This window comes from Phalacrocorax aristotelis, chromosome 19 (assembly GCF_949628215.1).
Source record: "Phalacrocorax aristotelis chromosome 19, bGulAri2.1, whole genome shotgun sequence".
Lineage (NCBI taxonomy): Eukaryota > Metazoa > Chordata > Aves > Suliformes > Phalacrocoracidae > Phalacrocorax > Phalacrocorax aristotelis.
In genome coordinates this window covers 1,472,296-1,500,134 of record NC_134294.1, presented here as the reverse complement: position 1 = coordinate 1,500,134, position 27,839 = coordinate 1,472,296, and the positions used below count along the sequence as shown (strand labels likewise).

The 27,839-nt window shown below is 53.8% G+C and overlaps 1 protein-coding gene across 5 annotated transcripts; it reads right to left on the bottom strand.

The window, feature by feature from the left end:
- Positions 1–74: 74 nt before the first annotated feature.
- On the bottom strand, positions 75–27,839 carry PLEKHM2 (pleckstrin homology and RUN domain containing M2). 5 transcript variants are annotated; one of them, XM_075114104.1, is made up of 21 exons: positions 27,410–27,839; positions 15,381–15,487; positions 15,116–15,225; positions 14,069–14,168; positions 13,431–13,518; positions 12,756–12,942; positions 10,985–11,113; positions 10,536–10,595; positions 7,653–7,887; positions 5,717–6,496; positions 5,386–5,455; positions 5,208–5,298; positions 4,821–4,885; positions 4,387–4,475; positions 3,705–3,837; positions 3,427–3,617; positions 3,084–3,149; positions 2,177–2,336; positions 1,794–1,973; positions 1,593–1,709; positions 75–1,229 (listed from the first exon to the last, which is right to left on the bottom strand). In XM_075114104.1, the coding sequence occupies exons 1-21, from the start codon at positions 27,467–27,469 to the stop codon at positions 1,092–1,094; spliced, it is 3,156 nt and encodes a 1,051-aa protein (XP_074970205.1). In that variant the 5' UTR covers positions 27,470–27,839; the 3' UTR covers positions 75–1,091. The 5 variants fall into 5 exon arrangements, with proteins under 5 accessions (XP_074970205.1, XP_074970206.1, XP_074970209.1 ...); XM_075114105.1 differs by lacking the exon at positions 10,985–11,113 and having other exon boundaries at positions 27,410–27,833; XM_075114108.1 differs by lacking the exons at positions 10,536–10,595; positions 10,985–11,113 and having other exon boundaries at positions 27,410–27,834.

Here is a 27,839-nt window from a genome sequence, read left to right as displayed (position 1 = left end):
ATATCATGGGGGGAGGAGGAACAGCAGCCCCCGGCACGGGACTTTCAGCCTGACGCATGTTGTAGGGCCAAATCTGAATTACCAATGAGTATTTATTTGGGGAGGGGGAAAGGAAGCAGATGTATATACATATACATTCAGTCACGTACGTTTCCTCCCAGAAAAAGGCCCCGTGAACATATATTACATGAGAAGGTCTCCAGATTATTATTACTTAAAAGCTGGCGTTGTGCCCCAAAGGGCTCGCTGCGGAGGGCAAGCGGCGGTGGGTCCTCACTGGCCCCGGACGCAGCGAGCCGAGGAGACGGGGACGCGTTTGGTGGCAGCCGTGTGACACCAGCCCTTGGGACACCTGAAGAACATGGGACTCGATCTCTTCCCTCCCCCAGCACAGGGGGCCAGCGCCCAAACCTCAGACTGGCTTCTGAGATCTCCTAAAACCACGTCAGGATGTTCAAGGCCACATTTTTGGCCCCAGTCCTTGCCCTCAAATCTCATCAACGGGCTGGGGAGTGGTTTTGTGATGTCCAGAGGCCCCAGGCGAGATCTCCTGGCCCTGAGAGATGCTAGGCGAAGGAGGAGGCGAAGCGGTGCCGTACTTGGTGATTGTATTAGCAAGGAGAAAACATGCATGGTAGCGATTTAGTGTTCCCATCTCGCCACCTCCGCGCCCCTACCCTGTTCTAAAATGAACAAGTCCTCAGTCCCGCTCCCCGCCGCCATGGGGGGATGCTCATCCCCAGCCCACCCCGCTCCTCCCCCCCCAATGCTAGGACGATATTATTCTGTGAAGGGCAAAATTATTTTGCCCCATGGCAGCTGGATGAGGAGGAGGGTGCAGGCTCGAGCTCGGCCTCGCCTCCAGCATGGTGAAGCGTCCGGCTGCTCCCCAAAACACACTGGGCTATCCCCAACTCCGTGGGGATCATGGTGGGGATGGGGGCGCGGGGTCCACACCTGCAGGCACGCTCCTGGTGGGGACCGAGCGATGGCAGGAGGGTTTGGGGTGCCAGCTGGCTGGGGGGCAGCCGGGTACAGGCCCTGCTCTCCAAATATGGGCCCCCGTCGGGTGTCCTTCCCCCTGGTCAGGGTTAACACCAGGGGTCCCGCTCCGCTCGCCCGCGGCAGAGGCTGTCGCTGCGCTGCCAGGCGCTGTCGATGAGGCTCTGAGCGTCCTCGCATTTCTTCTTGACAGCAGCATCCAGAATGGCCTTGTGCAGGAGGTCAACCTGAAACAGTTGTGTGAGGAAGGCAGGAGGGGAACAAAAGACAGCCGCTTCCACCCCTCGCTGTAAAACCACCTCAAAACCAGACACCGAAGTCACCTGTGTCATAAATATGGGTGACAGAGGGGGATGGGGCTGACCCACATTCCTCCCCACTGCCCTTGGCAGCCCCAGATGCTCATGGCCCAGGGACTCCCACACTTCCCAATTATACGGACATGGAGGAGCTCCACGAATCTCCTGCCCTTCATGGGAAAGCTGGGTTCACCCTGCAGGGAAAAATTCACCCCCTCCTTCCTCGGAGGGGCTGGCCCCACTCACGCTTCCTCTCTGGAGGAAGGGAGTGAGGCAGCCTCGCACGCTTACCTGGTAGATGTTCCTCCACGCATTGTTCAGCGCTGAGAGGAACCTCTCCAGTTCTGTAGTGCAACTAAAATAGAGGACCCAGGGGGGCAGGAACTGCTTGCGATCCTGAGCAAACTCCTAATCATCAAGAGAGAGGCCGGGCGTTACCACCGCGGTCCTTGCCCAGCCCTGGGCCGCCCAGCCCCGAAGCACCACGCTCACCAAGATACAGTACTCCTTGCCAGCCTCTGTGGAGATGGCGGTGATGTCCGTCAGCTCCACGGTGCCCAGCGAGCGGAAGAAGCTTGTCTGGCAGTCCTCGTGGCAGGTGAAAGCCTTCTCGTCCGTCAGCACGAGGCAACAGGGGACGCAGGGCGTAGGGGCAACACCCTGGGGAATCACCTGCACGGGGTGGGCGAAATCTAGTATGAAGGAGCCCCATCTCCATGGGGTGCCCCATGGGGAAGCCCTCCTGGCTCAGGAGAAAACTGCCTGCTCCATCCCTGCCAGACATCCCGCTCCTGTCGGCAGCTCTGGGCCCCAGAGGGGCTCTGAGCGAAGGAGGGGGTCAATGCATCCACGTTTGGGGGCCCATCCTGGCTCACCCCTTTGGAGACAGCCTGGCAGAAGTACTGCATCCAGTCCGCCATGTCTTCCTCATTCTCAGCACTCAGCTCCAGGGACGGCCGGTCTGTCAAGATCACCTGGAAGGAGTGGGGCCTGTCGGTGGTGTTGGAGCGCCGGCATCCCCCGCACTGCTCGCCGCTGGGAGAGAGGGGGGAGGATGGAGATCAGCAGGACAGACCAGCCAGTGCTAGCCTGAAAACAGCCTCCATCTGCCCTCCCTGTGCTGCACATCTTCCCCTTCCCCCCCTCAAGCACTCATTTCCCATCTGTGACATCCCCTGCCGTTGCTCCAAGGGTGGCCTCTGTCTCCACACATCGTGGTAGAGCTGGAGTTGAGCATGGTGGGTTTGGGGAGGTCGCCCAGCGTGGCTCTCGGAGGGGTACGTCAGCCCTTCAGAGGCCAGATCCCCATCAAAGGGTGGGCTTGGCACGCCAAACCAGGAGGAAATGAGCCCATCTCCAGCTACATGCACTGGAGCCAAATCAAACAGGCATCTGTGCCCAGCCAGGAGCAAGCAGGAAGTCCTGTGGCATGGACGAGATCTTGATTTTTTAAGTTGGAACACGGGAAGTTCCCCCTGAACATGAGGACAAACCCCTTCCCTGTGCGGGTGCCAGAGCAGGGGCACAGGCTGCCCAGAGAGGCTGTGGGGTCCCTTCCCTGGAGACATTCACCCCCTGCCTGGACGCGGCCCTGTGCCCCTGCTCTGGGGGTGCCTGCTCAAGCAGGGGTGGGACAGGGTGAGCTCCAGGGGGCCCTTCCAACCCCTGCCATTCTGGGATTCTGCGATGATTTGCCCTGAAAGACCTCCCTGAACATCGCACGGAGCTCCTGATCCCCAGATCCCCGCCGAATCTGGGCGCTACATCCTACCAGCCGCTTACCCCATGTTGATGGAGAGCAGAGGAGTGACGTCCGTGCGGTCCGGGTACTGGTACAAGATCCCGTTGCTGCCGAAGATGAAAGAGGTGGTAATTGGAGTCAGCTCAGCTTCGGCAACTGCACCAACACCCTCTGCCTTCGGTCCCGCAACCACTCCTGCCCTGCCCTCCCACCACGCGGTCCTGTGGGGTGGCATTCCTGCTGCTGGGCAGCCACAACCCATGGCTTTAGCCTCCCAGGTGACAAGATGGATCCTCTCCATCTCCCAGGCAGCAAACTGGTCCCAGCGCCTTCTCTGCCGAGCCCCGGCTGACCCCAGGCCCGACCCACAGCCTCAGTGCCCACCTGAGCACCACGAAGCAGGTCTTCCACTGCTCCTTGCCCAGGTAGGAGGTCCCCGCCTTGTAGTGCAGGATGCCGTCCTTGGTGACCGCGTTTTCAGCAGAGGTGTAGCTAGTGTTGGCGGGTCCCAGCGCCTCGTCCATGGGGTCTTCCCAGTGAACGAGGCCGTAGAAACGCACAACCACATCGCAGGCCTGTGAGAATCAGGTGGAGAAATCAGCGGGAGGGAGCCTCCCCGAGCCTCCGCCACAGGTAGCAATGGCTGCGATATCCAAACTCACCTCACACTTGGACTCCTGGGCCACGAACTTTGCGAGCGCCAGTTTCTCCATGGTGGCATCCGTGAGGATACTGGGGTACGGGGGCTCCCGGCACCCTTTGATCATGGCTGACTTCAAGGATACCAGGAAGAACCTGGGAGGGAGACAGAAATCTCTGACGAGGCCAGGGCAAACAGCCCCGTTTCCCTCACATGCTTTTGTGCCAAAGGGGCTTCCCTTCATCATGGGCCTCTGGTCTTCCAGACCAAAGGGTCTTGAAATCAGCCTGCAGACCAAAGGGGATGAGGGTTGCAAAGTCAGAGCTCCAAGAAGGAGATGGGTGAGACCGCGAGATGGACACCCATCTCAGCACAGACTCCAGTATGACCATCCAGGCCCTAAAGAGGTCACCTCCGTGAGCTGACAACACACAGAGAGACCTGGGGATGTGCCTTGAAACTCAAGACCTTGTCCCTACTCGTCCCGAGTGACACAAAGGACATGCAGCCTGCATCGCCTGGTGCCTGCAGGGTTTGGCCAGTGGCATCAAACCAAACCCTCTCTGGTAGCAGGACTTTGTCGTGAAGGGCTGTCACCAGAGGCTCCTGCATTCCCCGAGTCACGCCGGGAGCGCAAGGTGCTGGCCAGCGGTCCCGCACCGCGGGAGGAAAGTGCCATGGTTCGCCGCCCAGTCCCTGCTTACTCGGTGAGAGCCACATCTGCGGTGTCGAGCAGGAACTGCTTCCTCCGATTGGTGCACACCAGAGTCACCGTCTGCTGATCCAGCCCAACCTGTGCCACATAGGACCAGTTAAGGAAGCCAGGCGGGGGACGAGGGGCAGCGAAGCAGGACTGAACCTGGCTTCTGGCCCCAGGTGAGAAGGTCAGTGGTTGCTCTGCTGCCCATGTGAAGATACAAGCAAGCTGGGCATCCACAGAGGTGGCGTTTGAGGGGGGGTCAATTCTCTCAGCCTCAAAAGTTTCACTGGCCAAAATGCTCCTTGGGGACAGAGAGCCCCAGAGAGATACCCCACCGTGATCCTCCTGACACCCCTGCGGCCAGAGAGGTGAGGACCGACCCCCTTACCCACCTCCTGCTCCCCCCAGGAGGGCTGACCCAACCCAGGCTGCACTCACCGAAATGTAGTCCAGCTCGTTATAGGAAACGGCCTCCTCCACCATGTATGGCTTCTCTGCTGCCCCTGGCACAGACACAAAGAGCCAAGTGAAGGGGGGCAAAGGACCCCGGCGCTGCTCGGATCGGGGCCACCGCGCAGCAGCAGCGATGGACCTGTAAACCAAGCCGTGTCCCAGGCAGCACGGAGCTGCGGGGCACGTGTCCCAGGACTTCTTGGGGACAAAAACCGAGCTCCCTACTGTGACTGCCACTGCTCTGGGGGACATGAGGGAACTGGCAGGAGCTGGCAGTGAAGGTAGTGAGCTATGGTGCCCTTATGGGCAAGCCATGGATCAAGTGAGCCTCCCTCCCTGCAGCAGAGCACAGAGGCTATCAGGATGGGATACCTTTCCGGATCAGGTACACGTAGCAATCTGTCAGCAGCACGTAGATCAGCTGCAGGTTCCCTTCCATGTGCCCGGTGCTCATTCGGATCATCTGTGTGGAGAGAAAAAAGCAATCAGCCTGCAGCTGATGCAGGCACAGAGCTGGTCCTTCGCGGGAGACCAGTGGTGACCACCTTACCCTGAACAACTGTTCCTCGTTCTCCCGAAAGACGTGGATCATCAGCAAGAGCAGATGGTTGTTATCCACCCTGTGAAGAGAGACAGTAGAGGAGGGACATGGAGGTGGGGCTGGGTGAGGCCAGGAAGGGCAATCCCCTTCCTTATTGAACTTGTCCATGACTTGGGCACTTGTTGGCCACCCAAAACCTTCTCCTGACCCCTTGTGCCTCATCTTCATCCTGGAAAAGGATGGGCTTTGCCCCCCAGACAGATGACAAAGAGAAAAGTGACAGCTTGAGCTCAAGATTGTTTGGAAGATGCTCTCCCTGCTGAGCAAAACCCAGCCTCACCTGAACTCGGAGGGATGCGTCAGCTCTGAAGGGCTGCCCTGCCCTTCCTCCACACCAGAGTCCTCGGCACTGCTCGGGGAAGGGCTGGGCTGCTCCTTCTTTGGCTCATGGAGAGGCTGGGGGTTGGCAGTTTCTGTCTGGCCAGTTTGGGGTTCATCACTCGCCCCTCCAGACTCCTCTACTGCCCCAACTGCTTCTCCCTCTCTGCTTTCTTCCTCTTCAGGAGCCTCAGGGCTACCAGAAACATGTGGCGGTTGGCAAGGCCCTGGAGTGTCATGGTGGCCACCACCTGGTGCAGCAGTGTTTGGACTCTCAACGGTAAAGCGGTAGAAGTCCATGGGGGCTGAAATCCCCTTGCTAAACTCGCCAGAGGACGATCCATCTGGGGTCTCCCCTGGCGTGCCAGTCCGAAAGGACTGCCCGGGGGGCTCATGGGGGGCATTCCAGCCACCAGGGTCCAGCTGCCCGTTGAGCCTGTCCATCACCTTGCTCAGCGGCTGCCCCACGCTCTCCATGGACGTGTCCTTCATCTCAGGGATGCGTAAAGCCATCTGGCTGAGGGCAGAGCGCTCGCGACCCTCCTCCTGCCCGCTCGGGCTCGGCTCACCAGCCGGGCCAGCGGGATCGTCGTCTCTCTGCGGGTCTTCTCTGTCACTCAGCCCGTTCACACCGCTGTCCCCACTGGCCTGCTGGGTCTCAGGCACTACGGGCGCAGGGGTGTTCACTGGCTCCTCAGGCTTTGCTTTCTTCTTCTTGCCCGTTTTCTTCTTCTTGGCTAACCTGCATGTGAGAGACCAATAGAGATGTCACTCACCTGTGTCAGCTTAAACTTTTGCAATACAGAGAGGTGTCCCACCCTTTCCCAACCGCCTTCCTTTGCAGTTTTCACTGTTGCAGAGAAATTCTTATATCAAGAACATCATTCAATGTGCGGCCACACAGAGCCCCTGTCTCCATGCCAGCTGTCACAAGAAAAGCAGGGTATGGACACAGTTTCCTACCTATCCAAAAAAGAAAACAGGCATCGGCTGCTGCATGTATTATTTTGGCTACAAAGGGGATCACAGATGGATGCGGAGCTGAAGTGGCGTGGGAGAAATCCCTGTCTGAGAGCAAGATGCTGGGAAGGGAGGTTTCAAGAGGATGTAGGAATGCTGTGTCCCCGCCTGCCAGAAGAGGGAGATGCAGGCTGGAGCTTGCTCCAGAAGAACAGCACACCAGGATGCTGGCTGTGAAAGTGTTCAGGCCTCCCATGACACGCGAACTGCTGCCAGGTCACTCTTGTTTAGGAAGCGAGCACAGTGCTCCCCTTCCCGTGTGTTCCTTGCTCTCAGGTGTCATGTAACCCAGCTCCTCTGCTCCTCCCAGGAAAAACTGGGTGCAAGAACAAAGCACAGGCCTGCTGGGCTGGTTTTGGGTGTCCCCATCCCTGGGTTTGAGCAGACAGAGCCTTGAGCTCTTTGTCTGGGTTAACGGCCCCAAGGGACCCCCAGGGATCTCCTCTGCAAGAGTCAAACACAGGCCAGCAGGTCTGCAGAGGCATCTCCCTCAACAGGTTTAGCCGTGGCTCATTGGCAAACAAGAGGAAGGACGGGAGAGAAGATGTGAGACCCAGAGTTGCTGCAAACCTGCCACCAGCTGGAGAAAGCTTCAAATAAAAGCTCACGGCTTCCTCTGAGCTCTCCAATACAGGCTATCAGGCAAAGATGTGTATGTGGAGCCAGCCTGTAGCACTACAGACCCAAGGGACCAGCTCTGTTGATACCTACAGAGCATCAGTTGGTGTCTGAAGGCATAAAACTGCTTTCACATGATTGAATAAAGGCTACACCACAGATGCTCTCTCCATTGGGCTAGAAGGGGTGGCACATCATCAGCCTCTGGTAAGAGATGACACTCAGGGGCATGTTTCCAGGCCAGGCTACTCTGTCCCTACCTGATGACCTCCAGCTCTGTGCAGCTCTCAGACTGGTCTGTTCCCTCAGGGGTGGCTTCTGCTTTCTCCTGGGAAGCTGTGTGCACTGGCGTGGTCTCGGTGGAGGACAGCACATCGGCCTTCTCCTCGTTGAAGGGGTTGTAGCGCTGCGTTGGGCTCTTCACAGAGGCCTTGCTGCCGTTTGCCTCCGAGGCGGTGGAGCGTGGGCAGCTGAGCGTGTCCGTGAGGTCTCCATCTGCAAAGACAAAAAGGGAAGAGAGGGATTAATGTCAGCTTGGGCATCTGGAGCAACTCAAATTAAGCAAAGCTGCGTGCTGGGGGCTCGGGGCACTACGTGGTCACCATACCGCTCATAGTGACACCATCCCGGCCACTGGCAGAGCGCTGTTGGACCAGCTTAGCTTCAGAGATTGCTGCAGGCAGCAGGCTCTTTGCGAGGAGGGACAGAGAGGCCAGCACACGACCCAGCATCGCTCTGCATTTTGCACCCGCTGCAATTTAGACAATGCCTGGAAATAACAGCTCGGTCACCCAGGAGTCAGCAGCCGGATTAAGAAGTAGAGGTAGCATCCTTGGGGAGGAACTTGAGCGGTTCTAGGGCCACAGTGCTCCTTAGCAAGATGACACAAGCTAAAGAGGGTGCTGCCCCACATTGCTGCTTCTCCCCTGTTACTGGGTCTTAGGAAGATGCTTGCTCGGTTAGAACGGCAGAAACTGAGCCAGCCCGTAAAGCACCGATCCTCATGGAGCCGGCTGCTTTCCTCTGCTTGCACAAGACACACAACGGGGGGCTGGAAGTGTGGTGGGGGGCGTCACAGCATTCACCAGGGTTCAAGGACGGCAGGCTGCACAGGCAGGTTGTAGCACAACTGGCTTGGCCCATGTTAGTCTTCAGAGGGAAAAGGAGCAGTGGAGAAGGGCTACAGGAGTCATGCTCGGGGTTATCGATCCACAAAGTCATGGTTAAAGGAAGGTTACCCATGCCCTTCTCTTCTCCAGCACCCTTCATTTCCAAAGCCAGCTAGAAACCTCTTGCTAGGCAGGGAGGCCCCTCCCTGAAAGAAACCACAGCCCTGGCAGACTGATTCAGGGGCGTAGGTTTTGAGTAGCAAAATGAAACCTCTTATAAAAATCTAATAAAGGCTGTTTTGTGATGGCCGATTTCAAAATGCTGCTTTGTTCCTGCTGAAATGCCTGCCCCGCAGCGTGCAGGGTGTGAACCCTGTGAAGGGAAGTAAATCGGGTAGATTTTACATATCTACATTACAGGGAAAATAAAACAATTAAAAGCAATTTCAGCCCAGGCTTCTAGCCTGTATCACCAAAACTAATATAACTTCTTTTGCCTAAACCCTGCTGGTTCTGTTGAGACAAAACCATCTGTGTCCAAACTACAGAATTTTACCCTAAATGCGTTTGCTGAAAATGGGGAACTGCCTCAACTTTCTTAACCTCTTGCTCCGAGTACAAACAGCAAGGAATGCATCAGTAAGCTAACCTGGCGGAGGGTTACGATGAAAACTTTGCTATGGCCGAGGTTTGCTCAGCACACCGTAACCCAGCCCAGAGCAGCGGTGGATCACACCGGCACCGCTTTGCAACCGGGACCTGCACCTGGGAGCTGTGCGTGCCTCCTCGAAAGCCGCAGGGATCTGCCCCCAGCATCCCTTGGCTTCTCCCAGCCTGCACCCAACACCCACGGTTACATTGCTCGCTAGGTGTTGGGTTTGGAAATGTCATTTGTACCCTCTAAGTGTACACTCAAGTTTCAGGGACACGTCAAACCATCTCTGTGAGCATCTCTCTGCATGGGGTAAGAAAGAAGATGAGAGGGAGTGTTAGAGCCCAAGAGCCATCCACATGGAATTCAGGCAGAATTTCTCCAAATATTCAGGTGGTACCAGCCAAGGCAACTCAGACCCAAGGCTCCATCCAGCTTCTAGCTGCAAAGGTCAGAGTGTGGGTATATTTCCTCCAGGGGTAAAGCAGAGAGGTCTCCTACTCCCATAATAGTCATGTGGAGGAAGGAGAACAAGTTCCTATAAAATGAGCATCTGCTCGTGACCGTAAAGGCTAGACATAGTTGACAAGTTGTGTCTAAAAGTGGTAAAATAAAATAAAGTTTAAAAAAAGTGTAGTGACCCAAACAGCACAGTGATGTGCTGGATGTTGTGGGTTCAGGAGAGATGTTTTGATACAGGAGAGCAGGATCCAAGATAAACAAAACCTCCCAAAGTAATCCCTGCAAAAGGCCCAAAATTAAAGAAAGTGCAATTAATTTAGCTGCTTTCCCAGGCTTTCAGGAAATCAACGAAGGTGGATCAGTTTTTCAGTCAGCACCCTGCATGCTTTACCCCAGAGAGGAAATCTACAGCGTAAGGTCAGCTGGCAAGGTCACGCTCATTTTGCATGGCCACAGATCCCTGCCTGCCAGCTTCGCGGTGGGGGCGATTTTGCAGCTTTTCTTTGGTAACCTGGTATAAAGGCTCCTTTATCAACAGTGGCTGTAACGTGTCGAGCAGCCACAGCGCTGCACTTGAAGCTCCAGCCTTGCATCTGCTATGCCAAGTGCTGGGGCAGACACATCTAGAAGACACGGAGGCATCGTCAGAGGCAGGCAAACAGCCCTCTGCTCCGGGATATACAGCCAGGTGAGCGTGCCCACATATGCCACGAGTCGGGGAAAGCTTTGCACCTGGTCTTACAGATGAGACACACAACCTCCCACCTTGGGGGATCTTTTCCGCTCCTTTCTGCCTCTACCGAATTCCATCAAGATGTGGTTGCTTGTTAAAGAAATGAACCGGGGAGCATGCAGCAAGCTTCAGGTGGCAGCAATGCAGAGAGAAAACCAAAATGTTGTAACAGATGAGTATGTCCCACCTTCCCAGTCTCTGCTGGGCATGGTCTGCATTGCTGGAAAGACATCTCCAAAATCATAATCTACAAAAACGAGGGATAAAACTCAGGATTAGAAATACAAGTAGTGGGGGGGGAGGGGGGACAGGGGAGAGTACGAAGGGGATTTGGGGAGGGAGATGGGAAAGGAGAGAAACAAAACAATTTTGCACCGGTATTTGAAACGCATGAAAAAATAGTTAGGGAACATGGATGCAAATGGAAACCAGCTGCACTAAGGGTTGTTTCTGCTGGGTGTTTGCGTTATGGGAGCTACAATGGGGCCAGAGGAGGATGAAGGCTCCATTATGCAAGCTGCTGGGAAGTTAAAACAGAAAATGGTAGGTGTCATCCAGGGCTTCTGTACCTAATCAGGGATCCCCCGGGAAGCAATTTAATCGCTCCGTGCCTCAGTTTCCCCACTTCACACTCACCTCCCATAGACACTGTGATGTTTGACCCATTAATGTTTGCAAAGCCAGGGGTCTGATTAAAGGGAAAAACTTGTCCTCCGATCCTAAAAACCCCAGCTCCACCTACACTCCCAGGGTAGCAAGGTGCTCCTGTTGAAATGACGAGCAGTGAAATAGTTATTGAAGTTGAATTCCTCCACACTGGAGGAACAGTGGCAATGCCCGCTCTCCAGGGCTGCAACACCTCCACCGTCCTGGTCCTGCAGCAGGGGATGGCATTTCTACACCAGCACCAAACCCCTCTATGCACGGGGAAACTGAGACACAGATGACAACCGCTGCCCAGACACAACAGAATAGCTTGTGGCGATGCTAAAATCAAGATCTAGCTCCAAAATCTCCCAGATCTCTACTCCAAACCCTTTTTCCCTTCAGCATTAAGCTTCCATCCACCAGACAGGCTGGAGAGTATGGCCAAACCCAAGTGATAGCCCTTGCCCAGTCATTAGGGACAGGCAGGAGGTGCGCTGGCACCAAGATGTGTTCTGCTGAGGAAGGAACAGGAATACAAGCCCAGGGGGTGCAGCAGCACCAAAACAGCTGCTTATGCCAAACATCTGGGGACAGAGAATCTTCTTCCTGTGACTTTTATTGCTAGGCTCCTTGTGTTGTCTCCAACTTACCTGGCATGCTGGAGGTTTGGCATAAGCAAGTTCCCAAAATCAAACCCTTTCACGCTTACAGCATGAGCTCAGATGCTGCAGTGAGCCCAAAGCAGTGCTGCGCTTCAAAGCCCTTTACTGAAACGACACTAACACCCATCCCAGGCTGTTCCTTCTCAGCACCTTTAACGTCTGCAGTTTGTCTTGCACATAAAAGACAACTGGCAGACCCTTGTCTCAGAGGAAACTCATCCATTTGCGGACTCAGTCCTGGATTCACTGTATCCAATTAAGAGCACGCATCACCCCATCTACTCCAGAATCCCCTGATCTTGCTTTGTTCAAACTGACATCAAGAAAGGAACAGGGCCAACATATTTTGGATTAGGAACAGCAGCTGCAGAGCTGGTCCTTTATAAGAACATGCTTCCTGTGGTCCTTCATGTGAACGCAGTTCCTGCAGTGTAAGAGCTTCCTGCTCCAGTCTGAAGCAGGTTAAGGGGGCAGGCAAAAGGTACGCATCTTCTCAGTTCATCAGGAACACCACCCAGCCCTCTCTGATAGGGATAAGAGGGTGAGTATGACAACTTCTCAGACTGCTCAAGTTAAGATGTATAAAGAGATAAAAAACCAGCACCTCTGAGACCCCTGGCTGCCTTTCCCTCAGACTGCAGACATGGAGGAAAGACTGTGGAAACTATTCCCCACCATCTCCAGCGTATTTGGGTCCCTGGACTGCAAAAGAAGCAGTTAAAAAAGGTCCTCTGCAGCCCTGCATGCCTGCTCTGAACTGGAAGCCACGTTCAGATACAGATACGATTTTCACTCCATGGGGAGATTTCTCCAGTTCTTGCTAAAACACCCCCCCCAGGATGGAAACGTGGCCTGAGGTGACTAGCATGGGAAGTCCTCTCCTGGTCTGAGGTGAAGGGGCTGTCCACAGCTTAAATCCCAGCACTTCCCAAGGCAAGACGGGAGGGACTCACAGCCTAACTGCTGGGTCTCTTGCTTTGGTCTCTTCCAGCCCATCATTCGCTACCTCACTCGGCGTCTCATCCGGTGCAGCAGCTCAGCAAAGGAGGTGTGGGAGCACGGAGCCCTGACCGCACCTGTTGCCAAAAACCACTGACCTTCACTGGATGGAGCAATAGCGCTGTCGTCCCATTCCAGGTTGGTGGAGGTGACCGAATTGAAGGAGTTGAGGGACAGGCTGTCTGAGCCGTGCACAGAGCTGGGCAGGCGGTCCTCAAAGTCTAGCAGGTACTGAGGTTTGTAGTAATCTGGCATGTATGGGGCCAGATCCAGGTAAGGAGCATCCTGCAGAGCAGAGAGCATGGGGTGAGTCTGGCCCTGAGTCACTGCACAGAGTTGTTAGCACACTTGAAATGATGGGGCTGTCCTTGAATGCCCTCTGACTGTCCATTTCTGCTGCCTTTCAGAGGGAACCCAACAGCTCCACTGCGACACCAAGGGTTAGCCAGTGGCTTTGTGTTTACCTGGAAGGACGCCAGCATTTCATACCACACTTGCAGAGCTCAACTCCTTTATCCCCATCAATCTGCCCCGCAGCTGGCTTCCCCACACCTGCCTTGTTCCTCTTCTGAACAGTGTCGAGGAATAACTGAGCTGGATCTCCAAAGACACCAGCCTAGAACCTTTCCTAAAAGTGGTAGCTTCACGTTTTCAGCTGAAGACCGACAAGAAGGTACACCCCAGACCAAGCGGTGGGACCTGTGACACCCAGGACTCCCCATGCTCCACATACCCGCTCTCCCAGAGTCAAGACAAACAGATAAAATGCTCACCAGATCCAAGTCAAAGCGGATGAACTCCAGCCCAGACACCAGCGTTAAGAACAAGGTCAGATGATCATGACTGCAAACCAGGGCGTTCCTGCAGCATGGGTAAAACAGAAGAGCTTTAGAGATGTAGGAAAGAGAAGAAATAGCTACAAGCACTCTTCTGTTTTCTTGGTGGCGTGTCTCTGAGCTGCTGCATAAACAGCCTCAGAGCTGTGAGCCTGTTTTCCTCTTCCCAAGAGCAATGGCAGAACTTAAGGGCAGATATGTGTGGCTCAGAGCAGTTGGGCATCCACTACATGCTGTCCCCAAACCGAGCTACAGCCAGATTTCCACGCATCCACCAGAGCTGAGTCCCTGGACAAGAACTCAACAGCTTCTTGGAAAACATGGAAGAATATAAAGGGTACATCTGGGACTGGGAGTAAAAGTAGTAACTAGGAGAGATGCTTGCAAGCCCTCTTATATAGGACAGTGTGCCCACATCTGGGACCTTTAAATTAGTCACGCAAAACCTCTGCAAAACCCATAAGGAAAGGTCAGACTCTGACCAACTGCTCATTCCCCACTGGCAAATTAGGGCTCGCTTCTGACGAGGAGGAATGCCAACCAGTGCCCAAACGAGAATGAGCTGGGATACTCACTTGACATAGTACTTGTGCAGCAGGCTTAGGTTCTCCTGGAACAGCCTCAAATAGCTCTCCAAGGAGTTTTCGTTGAGTGCTAGGTACAGCCATGCCCGGCCTGAAAAGGAAGCAGCAAAGAGATTTATCTGTGGGGAAACAGCTGAGAAGCGAATCAAGCCTGGAAATAATCACAAATCAGTTAAAACACATCAGATCATTCATTCACATTTGTGTCATTTTCAGGGGAGCAATTGACCATTGGGGAAATCTGTGGGGAAAAAATGTCAGTGGGAGATGAAGGAGCAGATTGGTGATTTGGAGTGGGAAAAGAGACTGCATGGTAGCTGGTTGTGAAGCAGAGTCACAACTGTGTCTCTGCAGCGAGAAGGGAGCCCAGCTGGCATTTCCAGCAGGGATCAGGAGACAGGAGAGATGGAGGGAGAATCGCTCTGAATCAGCACAGGTGCAATTTGAGATATTACACAAATTCTGGTGCAGAGAGAGGTGATGGTGGAGTCTGCGCTCAGCTCTGCTCTCACCAGTACGGGGCTTGGGAGATGAAGGGGTGTTGGAATAATCAGGCAGAGAGGAGGTCTCTGGGCACTGTCTTGCATCAAAAGCGGCCTCGATGGTCCCAAACATCCACTACAGATAACTCGCAGCAGGGGAGAAGCAGCGTCACGCAAACGACAGCTACAGCGAGACGTTCTGGGGTGAGAGAGGTGATGCCTCCCATCTGCCAGAAACCCCTCCTGAGAGCACAGCCCAGCAGATCACTTTGGTTTCACAGCAGAAGAAGCAGAGCTACGTCTCTGACCAAACACCCAATCCTGAGACATGGTGCAATTATCTCTAGACTCGTCATGAGGTTACAGCAGGACTCCCACCTCCTTGGCCCAGGCAAAGCAACCTGGACTCAGGGGAGAGCTGCCTGCTGGCTCCCTCAATCCGCCTGCAGCTCCAGCCCTTGAACACGCAGCCAGCACAACCCGCCTGGGCCTCCTGCCAGAAGTCCCCAAACCAAGGTTTGCCCTCAGAGCCAGGGCAGCGTCTGCGAATACTCACTGCGTCCCAGGTTGGTGGCCACGTGCTGAAGCACTTCTATCTGTTTGATGGCTTCCCGGCGGGTGAAGTGAACGACCAGCACCCAGTAGCCCGAGGAAAGGTCTTGCAGGCTGGAAGAAGAAAGAAGCCGAGAGGAAGGTTAAGCAAGGACTTCGTTATCTCCATCCCAGTCCCTGCCTAGATGGCTTCCCTGTGCTGAAGCTACATGCTAGGCAAAGCATGGCAAAAAGCATCCCAGCAGCCCGGAGGCAGGCTCCACACTTACCCATAGAGCAGAGCATGGTCCAGATGTTCGCAGAGCCGCTGCAGGACCTTGTCATGGTTTCTGATGGCCGGCGTCTCGTCTTCACAGGCAGCAAAGTAGCTCTGCAGCTGCAAAAAGATGAGACGGGATGGGTGAAACACCCTTCTACAGCCCACTGAGGAGGCAGATGGACATGCCAACACACTCACAGCCAGCATTAAATAGCTTTTTTTAATCTCTCAGCTTGCTAAACCATGGTTCAGGTTACTTACAGGGTGTAGCAATTGGGTTTAAGAGTATCCTAAAGGCAGTAACTCATAGGGAGAATCCCACCCACAAAGATTCGTGCACTTTTCAGAGACATGCTGGCAGCGTGGCCACAGCTGCGCAACCAGCTTCCTTGTCTGTCGAGCAGGCGGGCTGAGCTGCACAGCCTCCTCCTTTAGAGCTAACACTACAGCGGGGTTTTGGTGGTTCCTCTGCAGCAGTGCAGCCATCGCAAAGCGGTTCAGAACAGAAATAAATCAGGGCTCTGGGCTCTGTTCCTGGCTCTGCCATGGACGAGTCCCCTCCTTGGTCTCAGGGTCTTGCCATGGGAAACCCTAGTTCGGGAGAGATGTTTCTTCCAGGTAAAAAAGATGCTCGGCGTCCAAGAGCCTCATTCTTGCAGCACGCACATTCTGGGCTAAATCCGTGTGAAACCTCAGCCCAGTTTCAGCATCCTGGGAAGAGAACAGAGGTTTTCTTGTCACAGGCAGCTCGAGTGACCGTCGCGATGCTGGGTATTGATGCCAGGCAGCTGAGAGCTGCCCCAGACTTTCAAACACAGGCTGGTACAGATTGCCTGGCCGCACAGCAGCGGGGACTCGGAGGGTGCAGAGGGCAGTGCAGATACAGACGGAGGCACGTGCATATGGGACAAAGGCAGCTCAATTAACCCCGAGCCCTTTGCTTCTGCTGGGGTGAGGCTACATCGCTACAACGCATCGCATCACGTAGCTGCCACTCTCTCAGAAGTCAGGATGGTTTGATTCATCCTCAGTTAACCCATTCACAGCTGCAAAGTTAGCTCTGAAGTCAGTGCTGGCCCCGTGCTCTGCTGACAACAGCCCTCAGAGGCTTGATGCAGTGTAAATTGCTGCAAAACCTGCTAGAAATCCTAGAAATCCCCCTACACCCAAATCCTATATCCCTTCCCAGCTGACCCTCCAGCCGCCTCCTGCCTCTGGAGCTTACAGATCTATTTAGGTCCCCATCTCACATACACTTGGCCTTCAGGCAGAGAGATTACTCACCCAGGATGTAATCTTAGCTGTATATGCCACGTTTGTTAGCTCTGGCTGGTGACAAACAAGCATGGTTCAGCTGATCCTACACACCGCATCACCTGTACATACGTTATTTTGGTGGCCCGATATGTCTTTGCCAAACATCGCCAGTTAGATGGTAGATTTAAAAATAAAAAACTTGATGACATTGTGCTTGTTGAGCCTGACCTGTCCCCAGAAACTGGTTTCACCTCCTGAATTATTACTCAGGCGAGAGAGGCTCCTTTAGAAGAATCATTCAACCTCAATGTAGACGTTATCAGGGGGACAGAGAACACCTCACGGCACCTGGGACACTGTTCCCAACAACCCTCTTAAAAGCATGAATATATCCAGCTCCAACACCCTCCTGGCTTGAAGGCCTTGACTCTCTCTGGAGTTCTTAGGTAAGACGGGAGAGCCAGGCCTGTTCCTGCACGGAGCAGGTCTCAGCCATTACGTGGGAAAGAACTGCTGAGACAGAATAATCCAGCCAAATTCCCTCATCCGATTGCATGGTGCAGTTCAGCCTGTCCCTGTCCCATCTAGTCCAGAAGGTAAGTCCCCTAGGGAAGGAAATATGCAATAACGTTCTGTTTGCAGAGCCACCCGTGGGTGCTCTGGCAACACACAGACTTTTTCACAACACCCAGGTGAGACCCGAAGCATTTCAGCTCAGCAGTTCTTACCCATTTTTGGGAGGAAGCTGTCCCAGAAGATTTACACTATTAATAGGCAGCCCAAACCCAAGCAGGGAGAAGAACGCCCTAAAATCCCACTATTCAAGAACTATTTCAGGAGCTACCTGCAGCCAGTGTTTAAAGCTCATTCCTGCAGCAAGGACACTATAAGAAGGTACAAATCATAATTTAGAGTCGTATCCCTCTGGCAGTGGACAGATGGAGCCATGGGGGATGCTCTCCAAAAGCTGTCTGGAGATCACTAAAATATCCCATTTTTGGGGAAACTGAGGCAGGAAGCAAAGCCATATGGGACACGAGCCAGATTCTGAAGGCAGAAATCTGCAGCTTGTCCCAACCAGGCTGTTGCCTCTGCAGAGGGCTGGGGCACCCTTGGAGGAGAGTTCATGTCCTGGGTGTTTCAGCAGGCTCTGTGCTCCCTTGAGGAAACGCATCTGTGGGAGACAGCTAGGGGAAAACAAAAATAACCAGGTCCTACATTAGCTTACCACTAAAAAAAAGGAGCCACTCAGCCAGCTCTGCACACACAGCTCGGGGAGGTTGTCTTGGAGGGAACTTGGAGCCTGTCTGTGCCACCAGCTGGAGGATTTCCCCATGACAGAGAGACTCCAAGCTTGGCCAGCAAAGAGATGAGCAAATAGAAGCATTTCCTCTTTTTTCTTTCCTTCCTTCTCCAAAAATAACTTAGAACTTTGTTACAGTCCTTCCTAAGGCCAGTTCACAGCTCCCAACCTTCTCTGTTGCTACATGGACACTGACCTGCTCCCATTATCAGAGGATGCAAACCATTAGCAAACAGTGGTTGTCTCATCTCAACATCTCTGAACATTAATAAGCACCAGGGAAATTTCTGAAAAACAGACTTCTCTTCCCTAGAAAAGCCAGATCTTCCCCCTATGAAGGGATCCAGGATTTGAAGGGCTCATTCTGCATTATATTAAGAGTTGGTGTTACTTTTAGCTGCTCTGCAAGGCGCACGCAGCCCCTGCCCTGCACAAACCAGCCACCCCTGCCCTGTACCCCCTTCCTGGGGAAGCTGCTGGAAAACCCAGCCCTATAGCGATGTCCAGAGCAAACCTACCCCAAAAGGCTCAAGTTTGCCCCTTTGCAACACCAGGAGGCAGGGGACGAGCTGGTGTGACTGTGCTTCGCTCTGAGTCACGAGGTCGTGCCAGCCCTGTGCACGTGGGGACCCTGTGAGCCAGAAACGTGTGCTCAGCAGTTTCAGATTTGGATTTGGGTACTCCAAGTCATGGCATTTTAGGATGTGTTGGTCACAGGGAAGCGCACCAAGGACTCGTTCCTACTCGCAGGCACAAAGATGTGCCACCACGTTCCCCAGGTGGTGCTGTGTCAAGGGGTGGTGCTGTTTCCAGCATCCCTCCAAAATAAACAGGGCCAATGGCTTACAGCCCTAAGCAAAGGACGTGCACAGCTTGCCGGAGCACAAGCCCCAAAAAGAGGTCAGCAGGAGAGGCTGGGTGAAACCTCACTAAGCTACCACGTTTCCAAGGAGGAAACAAGACAGAACAAGCCTTGGGATCTCCTGGGTGGAGTCATGCCTACAGCGAGGGTGGCGAAAGCCTGCAACTTGCAAAAGCTGATGGGGAGATATTTTCAGCTTGGGAAGAAGAGTGAAGACACAGAGGAAAGGTACGGTGAAACAGCTTTCCCAGTCAGGGAACAAAATCCAATTGCATCATTTCCCAAAGGGCTGCTGGCCTGCTCCAAGATCCACCTTGCCCAAAATCTGTAGGAATTAAGACCTCAAGCATCTTGGTGCAGAGGCACAGACCATGGACAGTCGCAGCATCTGACCCTGATCGTGCACAGCTCAGGCAGGGGTGATGTGGCACTGCCCTGAAAAAATGGCATTTGTATGGGGTGTTTACTTCTCTCCTGTAAATCGCTATAAAACACAGATGAATAATTTGAAGCCAACCTCTCCCTAATCACAGAGTGGCAGACAGACCTGTTTGGGAGGTGGCGACCAAACTTTATGAAGGATCCACAAAGCAGCTCCCTGCTATACCTGGGCAGCGAGCCGGGCTGGAGCCGGGAAAAACCGGAGGCCAGCAGTAAGGTTGAAAAGCATTAACCAAAACCGACATTGGCCGTCTCTCGGTTTTCCAGAGAGGTGCTCTTCCCCTGATCTCCTCTCCAAAACCAGAAGGGTTGGAGGCTGGCTCGGACAGAGGACTCGTATGGGGCATGGTGAACGCCTCGAGCCCTGACCCGCGGCTATTTATAGACATTCCTGTGGCCAAAATAAGCGTTGTCGGCATCCAGAAGGCATCCCCGCCACTCACCGAGACCACTCTGCAGCCCCAGCTGGGTCTGAGCATGGTATTGCAACAGCGTGGGACAAAACCTGCTTCGGTAAACTGGTTACAAAGCCCAAACACTCGAGGCTGGTGAGTTAGACACACTTAAGAAAGCAGAGCAGAAGGGCATTTGTCCAAAGGGGACAAAGAGCTGGTTTGCACTGAAGGGAACATGGGGTTTGTGCTCCTAACAATCGCACCTCGTCCCCATTGAGGAGAAGGTGGATTTAACTGCTGTTTATCAATCACTAGTTGATTTTTTTCTTTGCAGCAATACACCACACCCCACTCTGGCATGCACGAGAAAGGATGTTCCTTGCACAATTTTATAGCCTACTAATTGCACCCATTCTCAATGAGCATGAAGCTCTCCAGGCCTATTTGCAGAGGTCCTGTGTTGTAAGAGATGCCAAAAAACAATCAGGCAGCCACACTGTGAAGTCCACTCTCCAAATCTTGTGGCTCTCCTTTGAAATCTCTCCAGTATTTCTACAGCCTTACTGAAATATAGCCTCCTGACCTGTTCACAGCTGGCTACAACCCAACCAAATCTCCATCTTGCCGCTATAAATCTGGCCCGCAGATGTTTCACTAGCAGCTTTCCAACACCAAGTTACTTTTCCTTGTTCTGCTTGGTAATTCCCAGGCAGGACAAACATAGTGAAAGAAAAGCAAACAGCCCAGTCAGGCACCCTTTGCATTCCTCCGGCTCCCTAACCACAGTGCTCGCTGCATGGGAAAGGCAAGAGGCGCCTGAAAACCCATTTTCCCACCCACAGCACACGGGCTGGTGAGAGGTTTTCCCCAGCTGCAGGAATGCAAACAAAAGCAGTACCAGAAAGCAGCATGTGGACAGCCAAAACATAACAGAAACTGCAGCAGCCTTTTTTCAGCCTCAATTCCTGTCCTCTCACCATCTTCCCCAGTGGCTGGAAAGACACCTTCTCCAAGCTATCAAGGTGGTTTTCTCTGAGGGCTGTATTTGGTGAGCCATCCAGGCAGGCAGCTGGAGATGTAAACCCTTTGCTAGACCCAAAACCCTTCCCAAGCCTCCTCCCAGCACCTGCTTTTCCACCACGCTGCATGACTGGACAAGGATGGTGGCATGTTACTTACTGGACTGCACAGCCAGAATAACCCTCTGCAGCATGAGCAAATCCATATGGTTTCCTGTGAAAGCAGCTTGCAAAGCTGTCTAATGATGTGATTTAAAAAATGCTGATTAAGAAGCCAGCTCTGGGTCTTGGTGCTCAGTCTGGGGCTTCACCTGGAGCTGAGCAACTTCAGGAGCAAGCCTGGAGCTTGAGGAAGCACAAAAAAAAAGGCAGCAGATGACTGATCTTGTCCTGAGCAAGCAATGGCAGCTCAACCCCAAGGGAAGAGGCAATGGGAAGGGACAGGACAGACACATAAGAACCAGCACTCTCACACCTGCTCAGGGGAGTAGAGACATTCTGTGGCAAATGGATAAAGAGGAGGACGAACTACTCTGCCTGGAAAACCCCTAGTCTTCCATAACACCCATAAAAGCAGGCTGAATTTCAAGGCAGGGGTGTTACTCTCTCTTGTACACTTGTATAATACAAAGCCCTAAAACTTCAGCTCTAGCAGGATGTTTTGGAGGTGGCATACATGATCTGACTCAACATTTCTTACAACAAGCTTCCAATCCAGCACCAGCCTCAGCGCTCAGCTTCCCAACCCAGACTCGGCACACCTTGCCTGGATCTTGTGGCTTTCTCAATGAAATACATCTGCATGCTCAGTGTATCGGCATGATAAAGGCACCACGAGTGATGTTGGAGCAGCCTGGAGAGAAACAGAGCATGCTTGTGATGTGCAGAGACAGGAGCCTGAAACAGATGAAGCTGAAACCCACAGCAAAGATGCTCCACGCCTGGAAATGCAGAGCTCTGAAGCATTTGCAATCCAGCGCCAGCAAGGCTGTCACCTCCTGGGACACGTAGACTCGTCAGCTCCCACACCCTCAAGGTTTTTGCAGGGCTTTCCTTCGTTATTTCTGAGCAGCAAACCTTGCAGCAGGGTGGACCTGTGCATGGCTCAGCCAAGGACAGGATTTTTTCCAGTGGTGACATCTTGCAAGTTGCATGGAGCATCCCGCTCCTCTGTCACGGTGAGCATAGCACATGGAGTAGGGGACGGGCATGGAGGTGGCTGCCTGTGGAATAGGATCCCCGTGCTTGCTGAAGGCAGACCGAAAGGTCATATGCTCGGCACAACAGAAAAAGCAGATTTCATGGGAAGGAAAAAACAAGTCTGGTTGGTAAACACACCAGAAAAAGCGAGCACAGGGTGCTTGTGCCCTGCAAGTCTTGGTAACAGTGCTGCTGTTCCAGATAGCTGCTGCTTACTCACACGCTAGCTTTGAATCCCTCCCCATCAAGCAAGTCTCTGGCTCACAGTTATTTCAGTTTCTCCTCTTGGACCAGGACATCAGAAGTGGGGAAAGCTGAAATCGCTCAACAGCCGCTGACATTGTGCAATCGGAGGCAGACAGGCTCAGAGGCATTGCTTCAGCTCCTCATACAAAACCCACTGCTGCAATTCATCCTCCTAAACCAACTGCTCTCCCAGAAAATGCTTAGTATTAGTAGGAGAACAAACGGGATTTTTTTAATCCCCAGAAGGCTATGATGGCCTTGCCCACCAGAAGATCCAGAGCTGGTTTTGAGAAACACCTCCTCTGGGTACGAAGAGACAACAGCCATTTAGGTACCCGCAGAATCCAATGCCCTTGCAACTGCGGATGATGAACCTCTTATCATCACCAGGCCTGTGTCAGGATGCAGCATCAAGAGCTTCAGAAGAGATGAACCTTGAAATACTCAAGTAAGGCTGCAATCTCAGCAGAACCACAGCAAATGGCTTTGTTCACTTGTCAAACAGTGGCAAAGCCCTTAGAGGACCACCAAAACATGCAAGCTGCAAGCATTCACAGACTTCTTAAAGCACCTCAGTGACCCTTGTGTCTTCATGGCCAACTTACAAGCTCTGCAAGATTATTGCTAGCTTCGGCTGTGGGGTTCTGGCAGTCTGGCAAGCCTGGCCCATGTGGCAAAGGGACATGCCAAGACTGCCAAGGGGAGAGGAGTGCACGTACCGATGTCGATCCCTGCTGCGTGCTCCCCACAGCAACAGAGGATGTGGCCTGGAGCAAACATGACTGAGAGGAAATACCCTGGCAGAGATAAAAACCCCTGTGGTCTTAAAGCAAGCGAGGTGCCCCTCGATGGGACGCAGAAAGCAAGTTGCTATTTGGCTATTTTCACATCTCCAGAATTGCTACCTCTGCATCACAGCAGCTGGGCTAAATAAATCCACCCAGCTGGAGATGAGCAATTACCTACAATATTTGAGGAGGGATGCTCCACTGCAGTGCTACTTGCTCCTCTCCAGGTCATGGGGGCACTAAGTCATCCCCATATCTACCCTCCCTCGCCGTGCAGGAGAAGCAGAGATGCTGCAAGGCAGAGCTCAGGGAGCCCGGGGCACTGCAAAGACATTTCACTGGTACAGGGCTGAAAATCTGATCTGGAGACACGCAGCAAAGGCACAGCATTAATTCACTGTGGGGGAAATGGAAACCTTCCCAAAGTCATGCATAACCAGAGCAGATCCAGAGCTTTTGGCAAGAACTCCTGCAACATCGGCAAAAAACATCGCTCCACCTGATTGAGATGCACCAAGGATCAGCTGCTCTAGAGTTCATGGGAATGCGTGTCCTTCAAAGCCAGCAGGAAAGCCTGAAAAACAGAGAAGGGCCCCCAAATCTTGGATTCTGATCTCTTTTCTGATTTTAAGTTTAGCTCCTGGAATTGCCAACAATGAGCACTGTTTAAGGACTTCGCATTTTCACCACCTAATCACAAGCAGGACAGCAATAAATCTCTCTTTAACCCACTGCCATGTCCAGGAGGGCATGGAAATCCCACAAGAGAATACAAAACATCTATGCTACCAGCTTCAGCGTGGACCAAGTCACCTGTGATAGCTCTTAGCTACCAGGAGATGGTTGGCCACGGATGGATGTGAAGCTGTTGGCATTTCTAGCATGCTTATCATGGCAAGGGTTCAAACTGGGAGGCACCAGGAGGCAGCGCTCATCCTGCTGCGGCCGTGCACAGTAACCCCTCCTAGAAGAAAACAAGCACTTAGGTGAACAAGGGTCTGTACCCCACTGGGAAGGGGATGCACAGAAAGTGGTGAATGCACACTGAGCCATAACATGCCCATCCCCAGCCTTCTGCCTCAATAAAACCCTAATTCTTTAAAAAAAAAAATAGAAAGAAAGAAAAAAAGGGTCAGGCATCAGTTTGCACAGTACTTTGTGCTGGAGCACAGCCCTCTTAGCAGAAAGCAGGGTGAGGGAGCACTGGATGGGAAAGGGGAAAAGAATAGGTCACAAGACAGAGGAACAAGCTCTGTGGCATCAGACTGTCCACAAAATCAGAGCAGCAAGCACTACCCTCTGAATTAATTTGTGTCTCCCAGGGAGGACAGAGAGGACAAGCTGTAGATGGGAAATTAACACAATGCTCACAATTCCCTTGGACGGGTGCTGGAATTGAAGTGGGGACCCAACTGCCTACGGCTGAGCCCTCCCAACCTCTCCTGAAGCCACCAGGAGCAGCAGTCTCTTGACATCTCTCCAGCTGCAGAGGACAATTTATTGGGTGTCTAAATTAGATGTTCTGCCTCTCTCTCTGCAGTCGAGGCCCGGTCTCACACCTCTGCAGTCAATGGCAAAGCTACTGCTGATCTGAGATATGGGTGAAGTACGTGAATGATCCAGATCTGTCACTTGGGTATCACGCTGGTTTGTAATTACCCTCCCCAAGCAGGTTTGCAGCCCTACCTTTTCTAGCTGTGCTCCATCCCTCATATATTTCTAGGAAAATAAGAGAGAAACAGTCCTGTTCACTGGGGTTAGAGGGATTCAACTGTGATCGAAGCATTATCTTTGCCGTTGATTTGTACAGAATTTGCTCACTGCTTGTGCTGACCTCCCACCCCTGTAATTCAGAAGCACCCTAGAGAAACTGGTCACAGCCAGGTGAAGTCACAGCCACAGGTCCCTGTGGCACAAACCCTGCCCAAGGCTGTGCTGCTGCCACCAGAGGGAAGCTGACAAGCGTCTGGATAGTTTTCCCTAGGCCACTCGGTGAAAATAAGGTATTTTTGCTGCTGCTTCTGCTCAAAGCCTGACATTGTAACCAGATACTTCAGCCTTCAGTGGTGGTTTGTCCCAGTTTACCCAGTCTCAAGGTGGGGTTTAGTTCTGGCTGTCTTCTAAAATAACGTCTGACTTACAGTCCCAGACTGCTGAGAGTCCACAAACTTGTCTTTGGGTCTGAAGCTAAGAAAAGAAAACCTATCATCATTTGGCCAAAAAGTGGTGTGGCAAGGTGTGCACATCACCACAGCCTCATCCAAACCCTCCGCTCCACCACTCAAACCTGCAGCGATGGTGAAAGTAAGGAGCGAGCAACCTACACAGCTAGGAAGCTTTTGAAATCAGAGGCAAGATACTTGGAAAACTCCTCCACGCCCCATGACACAATCCCAGCGATGAGAAGTTGCTCAAGACGGAATCAGAGGTAGGGAGAGGAGGATGAACAAGAGCAGGATTTCCCAGCGCGCAGCCAGGGCGTGGGAAGGGTGTACCTGCTCCTCCCTTAGCCTACTACCTTACTCTTCCCACTAACACAGAGAAAAAGAGAAATAACAGTGACTTCAGGGCTGAATATCAGGGACGGAAGGGGAGCGATGTCCCCGAGAAAGGAGAACTGCATCCCGGGGGTAAAAAGCCGGGATGTGCCAGTGCTGGACTTTTGCCATGTGGTCGAGTTTGGTTTCACTGGCAGGGTATAATAGATAAGTCTGTCAGCCTGAAGTCGCACATAGGTTCCTACGTCTCCATGAGCTTCCTCGCTCTGAACTAAACAGGAAAGCAAAAGCAGCAGCACTGAAAAAATCCCCAAATCCCTCTTCAGCACTGGACCAAAACAGGAGTTGGCAGAGACTGAGGCAGTTCTAGGCAGAGGTGTGTTGGCAGAGCTGTAGTTGATGAGGAGTCCTGTTCAAGTACAGTAATAATTAAAATAACCACCATGTTGATTTTATAGCATTTCCAACAGGGATCCCCAAGGATTTTCTGAATGCAAATAAATTACGTCCAACGAATCCTGTGTAGGAAGTAGTACATCCTTATACCCATGGGGAAACCGAGGCAGTAGCGCTGCAGAGCATCGTAACAGAGGTTGGAGCAGGCTGAGCATCCACTGATTTCCAGGTAGATAAAAGTTTATCCGTAATTTTTAGAGGACAGAAAGGTGAGAGGCCAGAGGACAGGGTCACCCATGGAAGAAAAGAGAAAAGCTGGGAAAGGTTTGCACATCCATCCTATATCCCAGGGGCAATGTCAGGCCATCCCTTCCTCAATAGTGCCAGGAACTCACTTGCGATGGTCTTCGTAAGACAAGTTTTCATGGATGAATCTGTGTCAGGACACATTGCAGATCACAGGAAAACTCCTGTTCCATAGAGGAAACCCAACAACTGGAGAAATGTCAGCAAGTCCAGAAATCCTCCTTTACCCCCAAACTTGTGATGAGAACTGAAACAAGACTCCCTTTACCTCCTCAAACAGAGCCTGCGTTCTTTCTCAAAGATGGCTGGAGCTCACATGCAGCCCAGGCAGGACATGTGGCCCAACCCAAAACTTCCAGCACGTCCCTGCAACTCACTCCTGTGACCACCCCAAACAGACTCCAGCGTCCTGGTCCCCTCTGTGCCGGCATGCAGACACTCCCCACCAAAGGGATGGGCTTTAAGACACACTCTCACCGGCAGAAGATGCTGAGGGGCCAGGAGAAATGAGCGGCAAGCAGAAGGACAAGGTGAGAAACCAGGTATGATGACACACATCTTCAGAGCCCTCATTTTGAGGGCACAGACCAGGGCACGGCCAACACACAGGTATGACCCACACGTGCCCCGTGTCCATGCGGAGGGAGACCCTTCCAGGCCCTGCCCATCCAACCTGCGCCCCCCGCAGCATAGGCCTGGCTGGTGGGAGGGCTTCTGGAAAGAGGGCTTCATGCTGGACTCGTCCACATCCCCCCACCGCGCAGCCCCAGGAAAAGGGATCCCACCAGGATCCCCCCAGTCCTGTCCACAGGAGAAAGAAACTGGCGAAAAGGGGGAACCCTGGGGGGAACCCCACTATATCTCAACCAGCAGAGACAGGGCCTCCTGGGGGTGACCCCACATCCCCAGGGGTGCCTCTGGTGCGTCCCATGGCACCAGCAAAAAGGATGCCTCCAAGCTCACATCCCCAGCACAGGGGTTCTCTGGGGACATCCCCAAACCTACAGAGGAATCCCTAGAGGTGTCCCCTGCCGCGGGCAGAGGGGGTGGCGGGGTGGCCTTGACGCCATGCTCCTGTCCCGAAGAGTCACCCAGTGTCCCTGGGGTGTCCCCAGCGCTCTGGCTTGCGGGTGGTGGTGTGTCCCTAGGGACCGTCCCTCAGCCCCACACCTCTGCTGGTGGACTATGTCTGGCGGGTCCCCAGGAGCGTCCCCTAGCCCAGAGCAGAGGGGTCCCCGGGGCTGTCCCCAGCCCCACGGCCCCGGCAGAGGTGGGGAGGGATGTCTCCAGGGCCACCCCAGCCCCACACCGGGGCTCCCACCGCCCACCTTCTTGACGGAGAGGGAGATGTTCTCCAGGATGCGGTCTTTCACCTCCGCCGGCTCCATGGCGCCGCCGCCCGCCGCCGCCGCCGCCGCCGCCGCCCGCCGCCGCGCCCGCCCGGCGGAGGCCGAGTGCCGGCCCGCCCGCCGGGCCCGCTCGCCGCCCCGCCGCCCCCCGCCGGCCGGCTCCGTCCTGCCGGTTGCCCCGGCCCGGCCCCGGCCCGGCCCGCCGGCTGCGGGGTGGCGGCCTCCGCCGCCGCTCAGCGCGCCATGGCCGCGCCGGGGCCCCCCGCGGCGGGCGCGGAGGCGAACGGGGCCCCGCGGAGAGGAAGGAGCGGATCGGGGCCGCACTCGTGACGGGCACCGAGCTCCGCCAGGAACTGAGGTCAGGCGGGAGGGAGGGGAACGGCGCTGCCCGCCCCCAGCAGCCGGCAGC

Excerpts from the sequence above, each read along its gene's own strand:
- PLEKHM2 (XM_075114104.1), bottom strand. The coding sequence starts at position 27,469 with ATGGAGCCGGCGGAGGTGAAAGACCGCATCCTGGAGAACATCTCCCTC. Across the intron at positions 5,299-5,385 it reads ACGAGGAACAGTTGTTCAGG|ATGATCCGAATGAGCACCGG; the intron begins GTAAGGTGGTCA and ends CTCTCCACACAG. Across the intron at positions 1,230-1,592 it reads CGTGGAGGAACATCTACCAG|GTTGACCTCCTGCACAAGGC; the intron begins GTAAGCGTGCGA and ends CAACTGTTTCAG.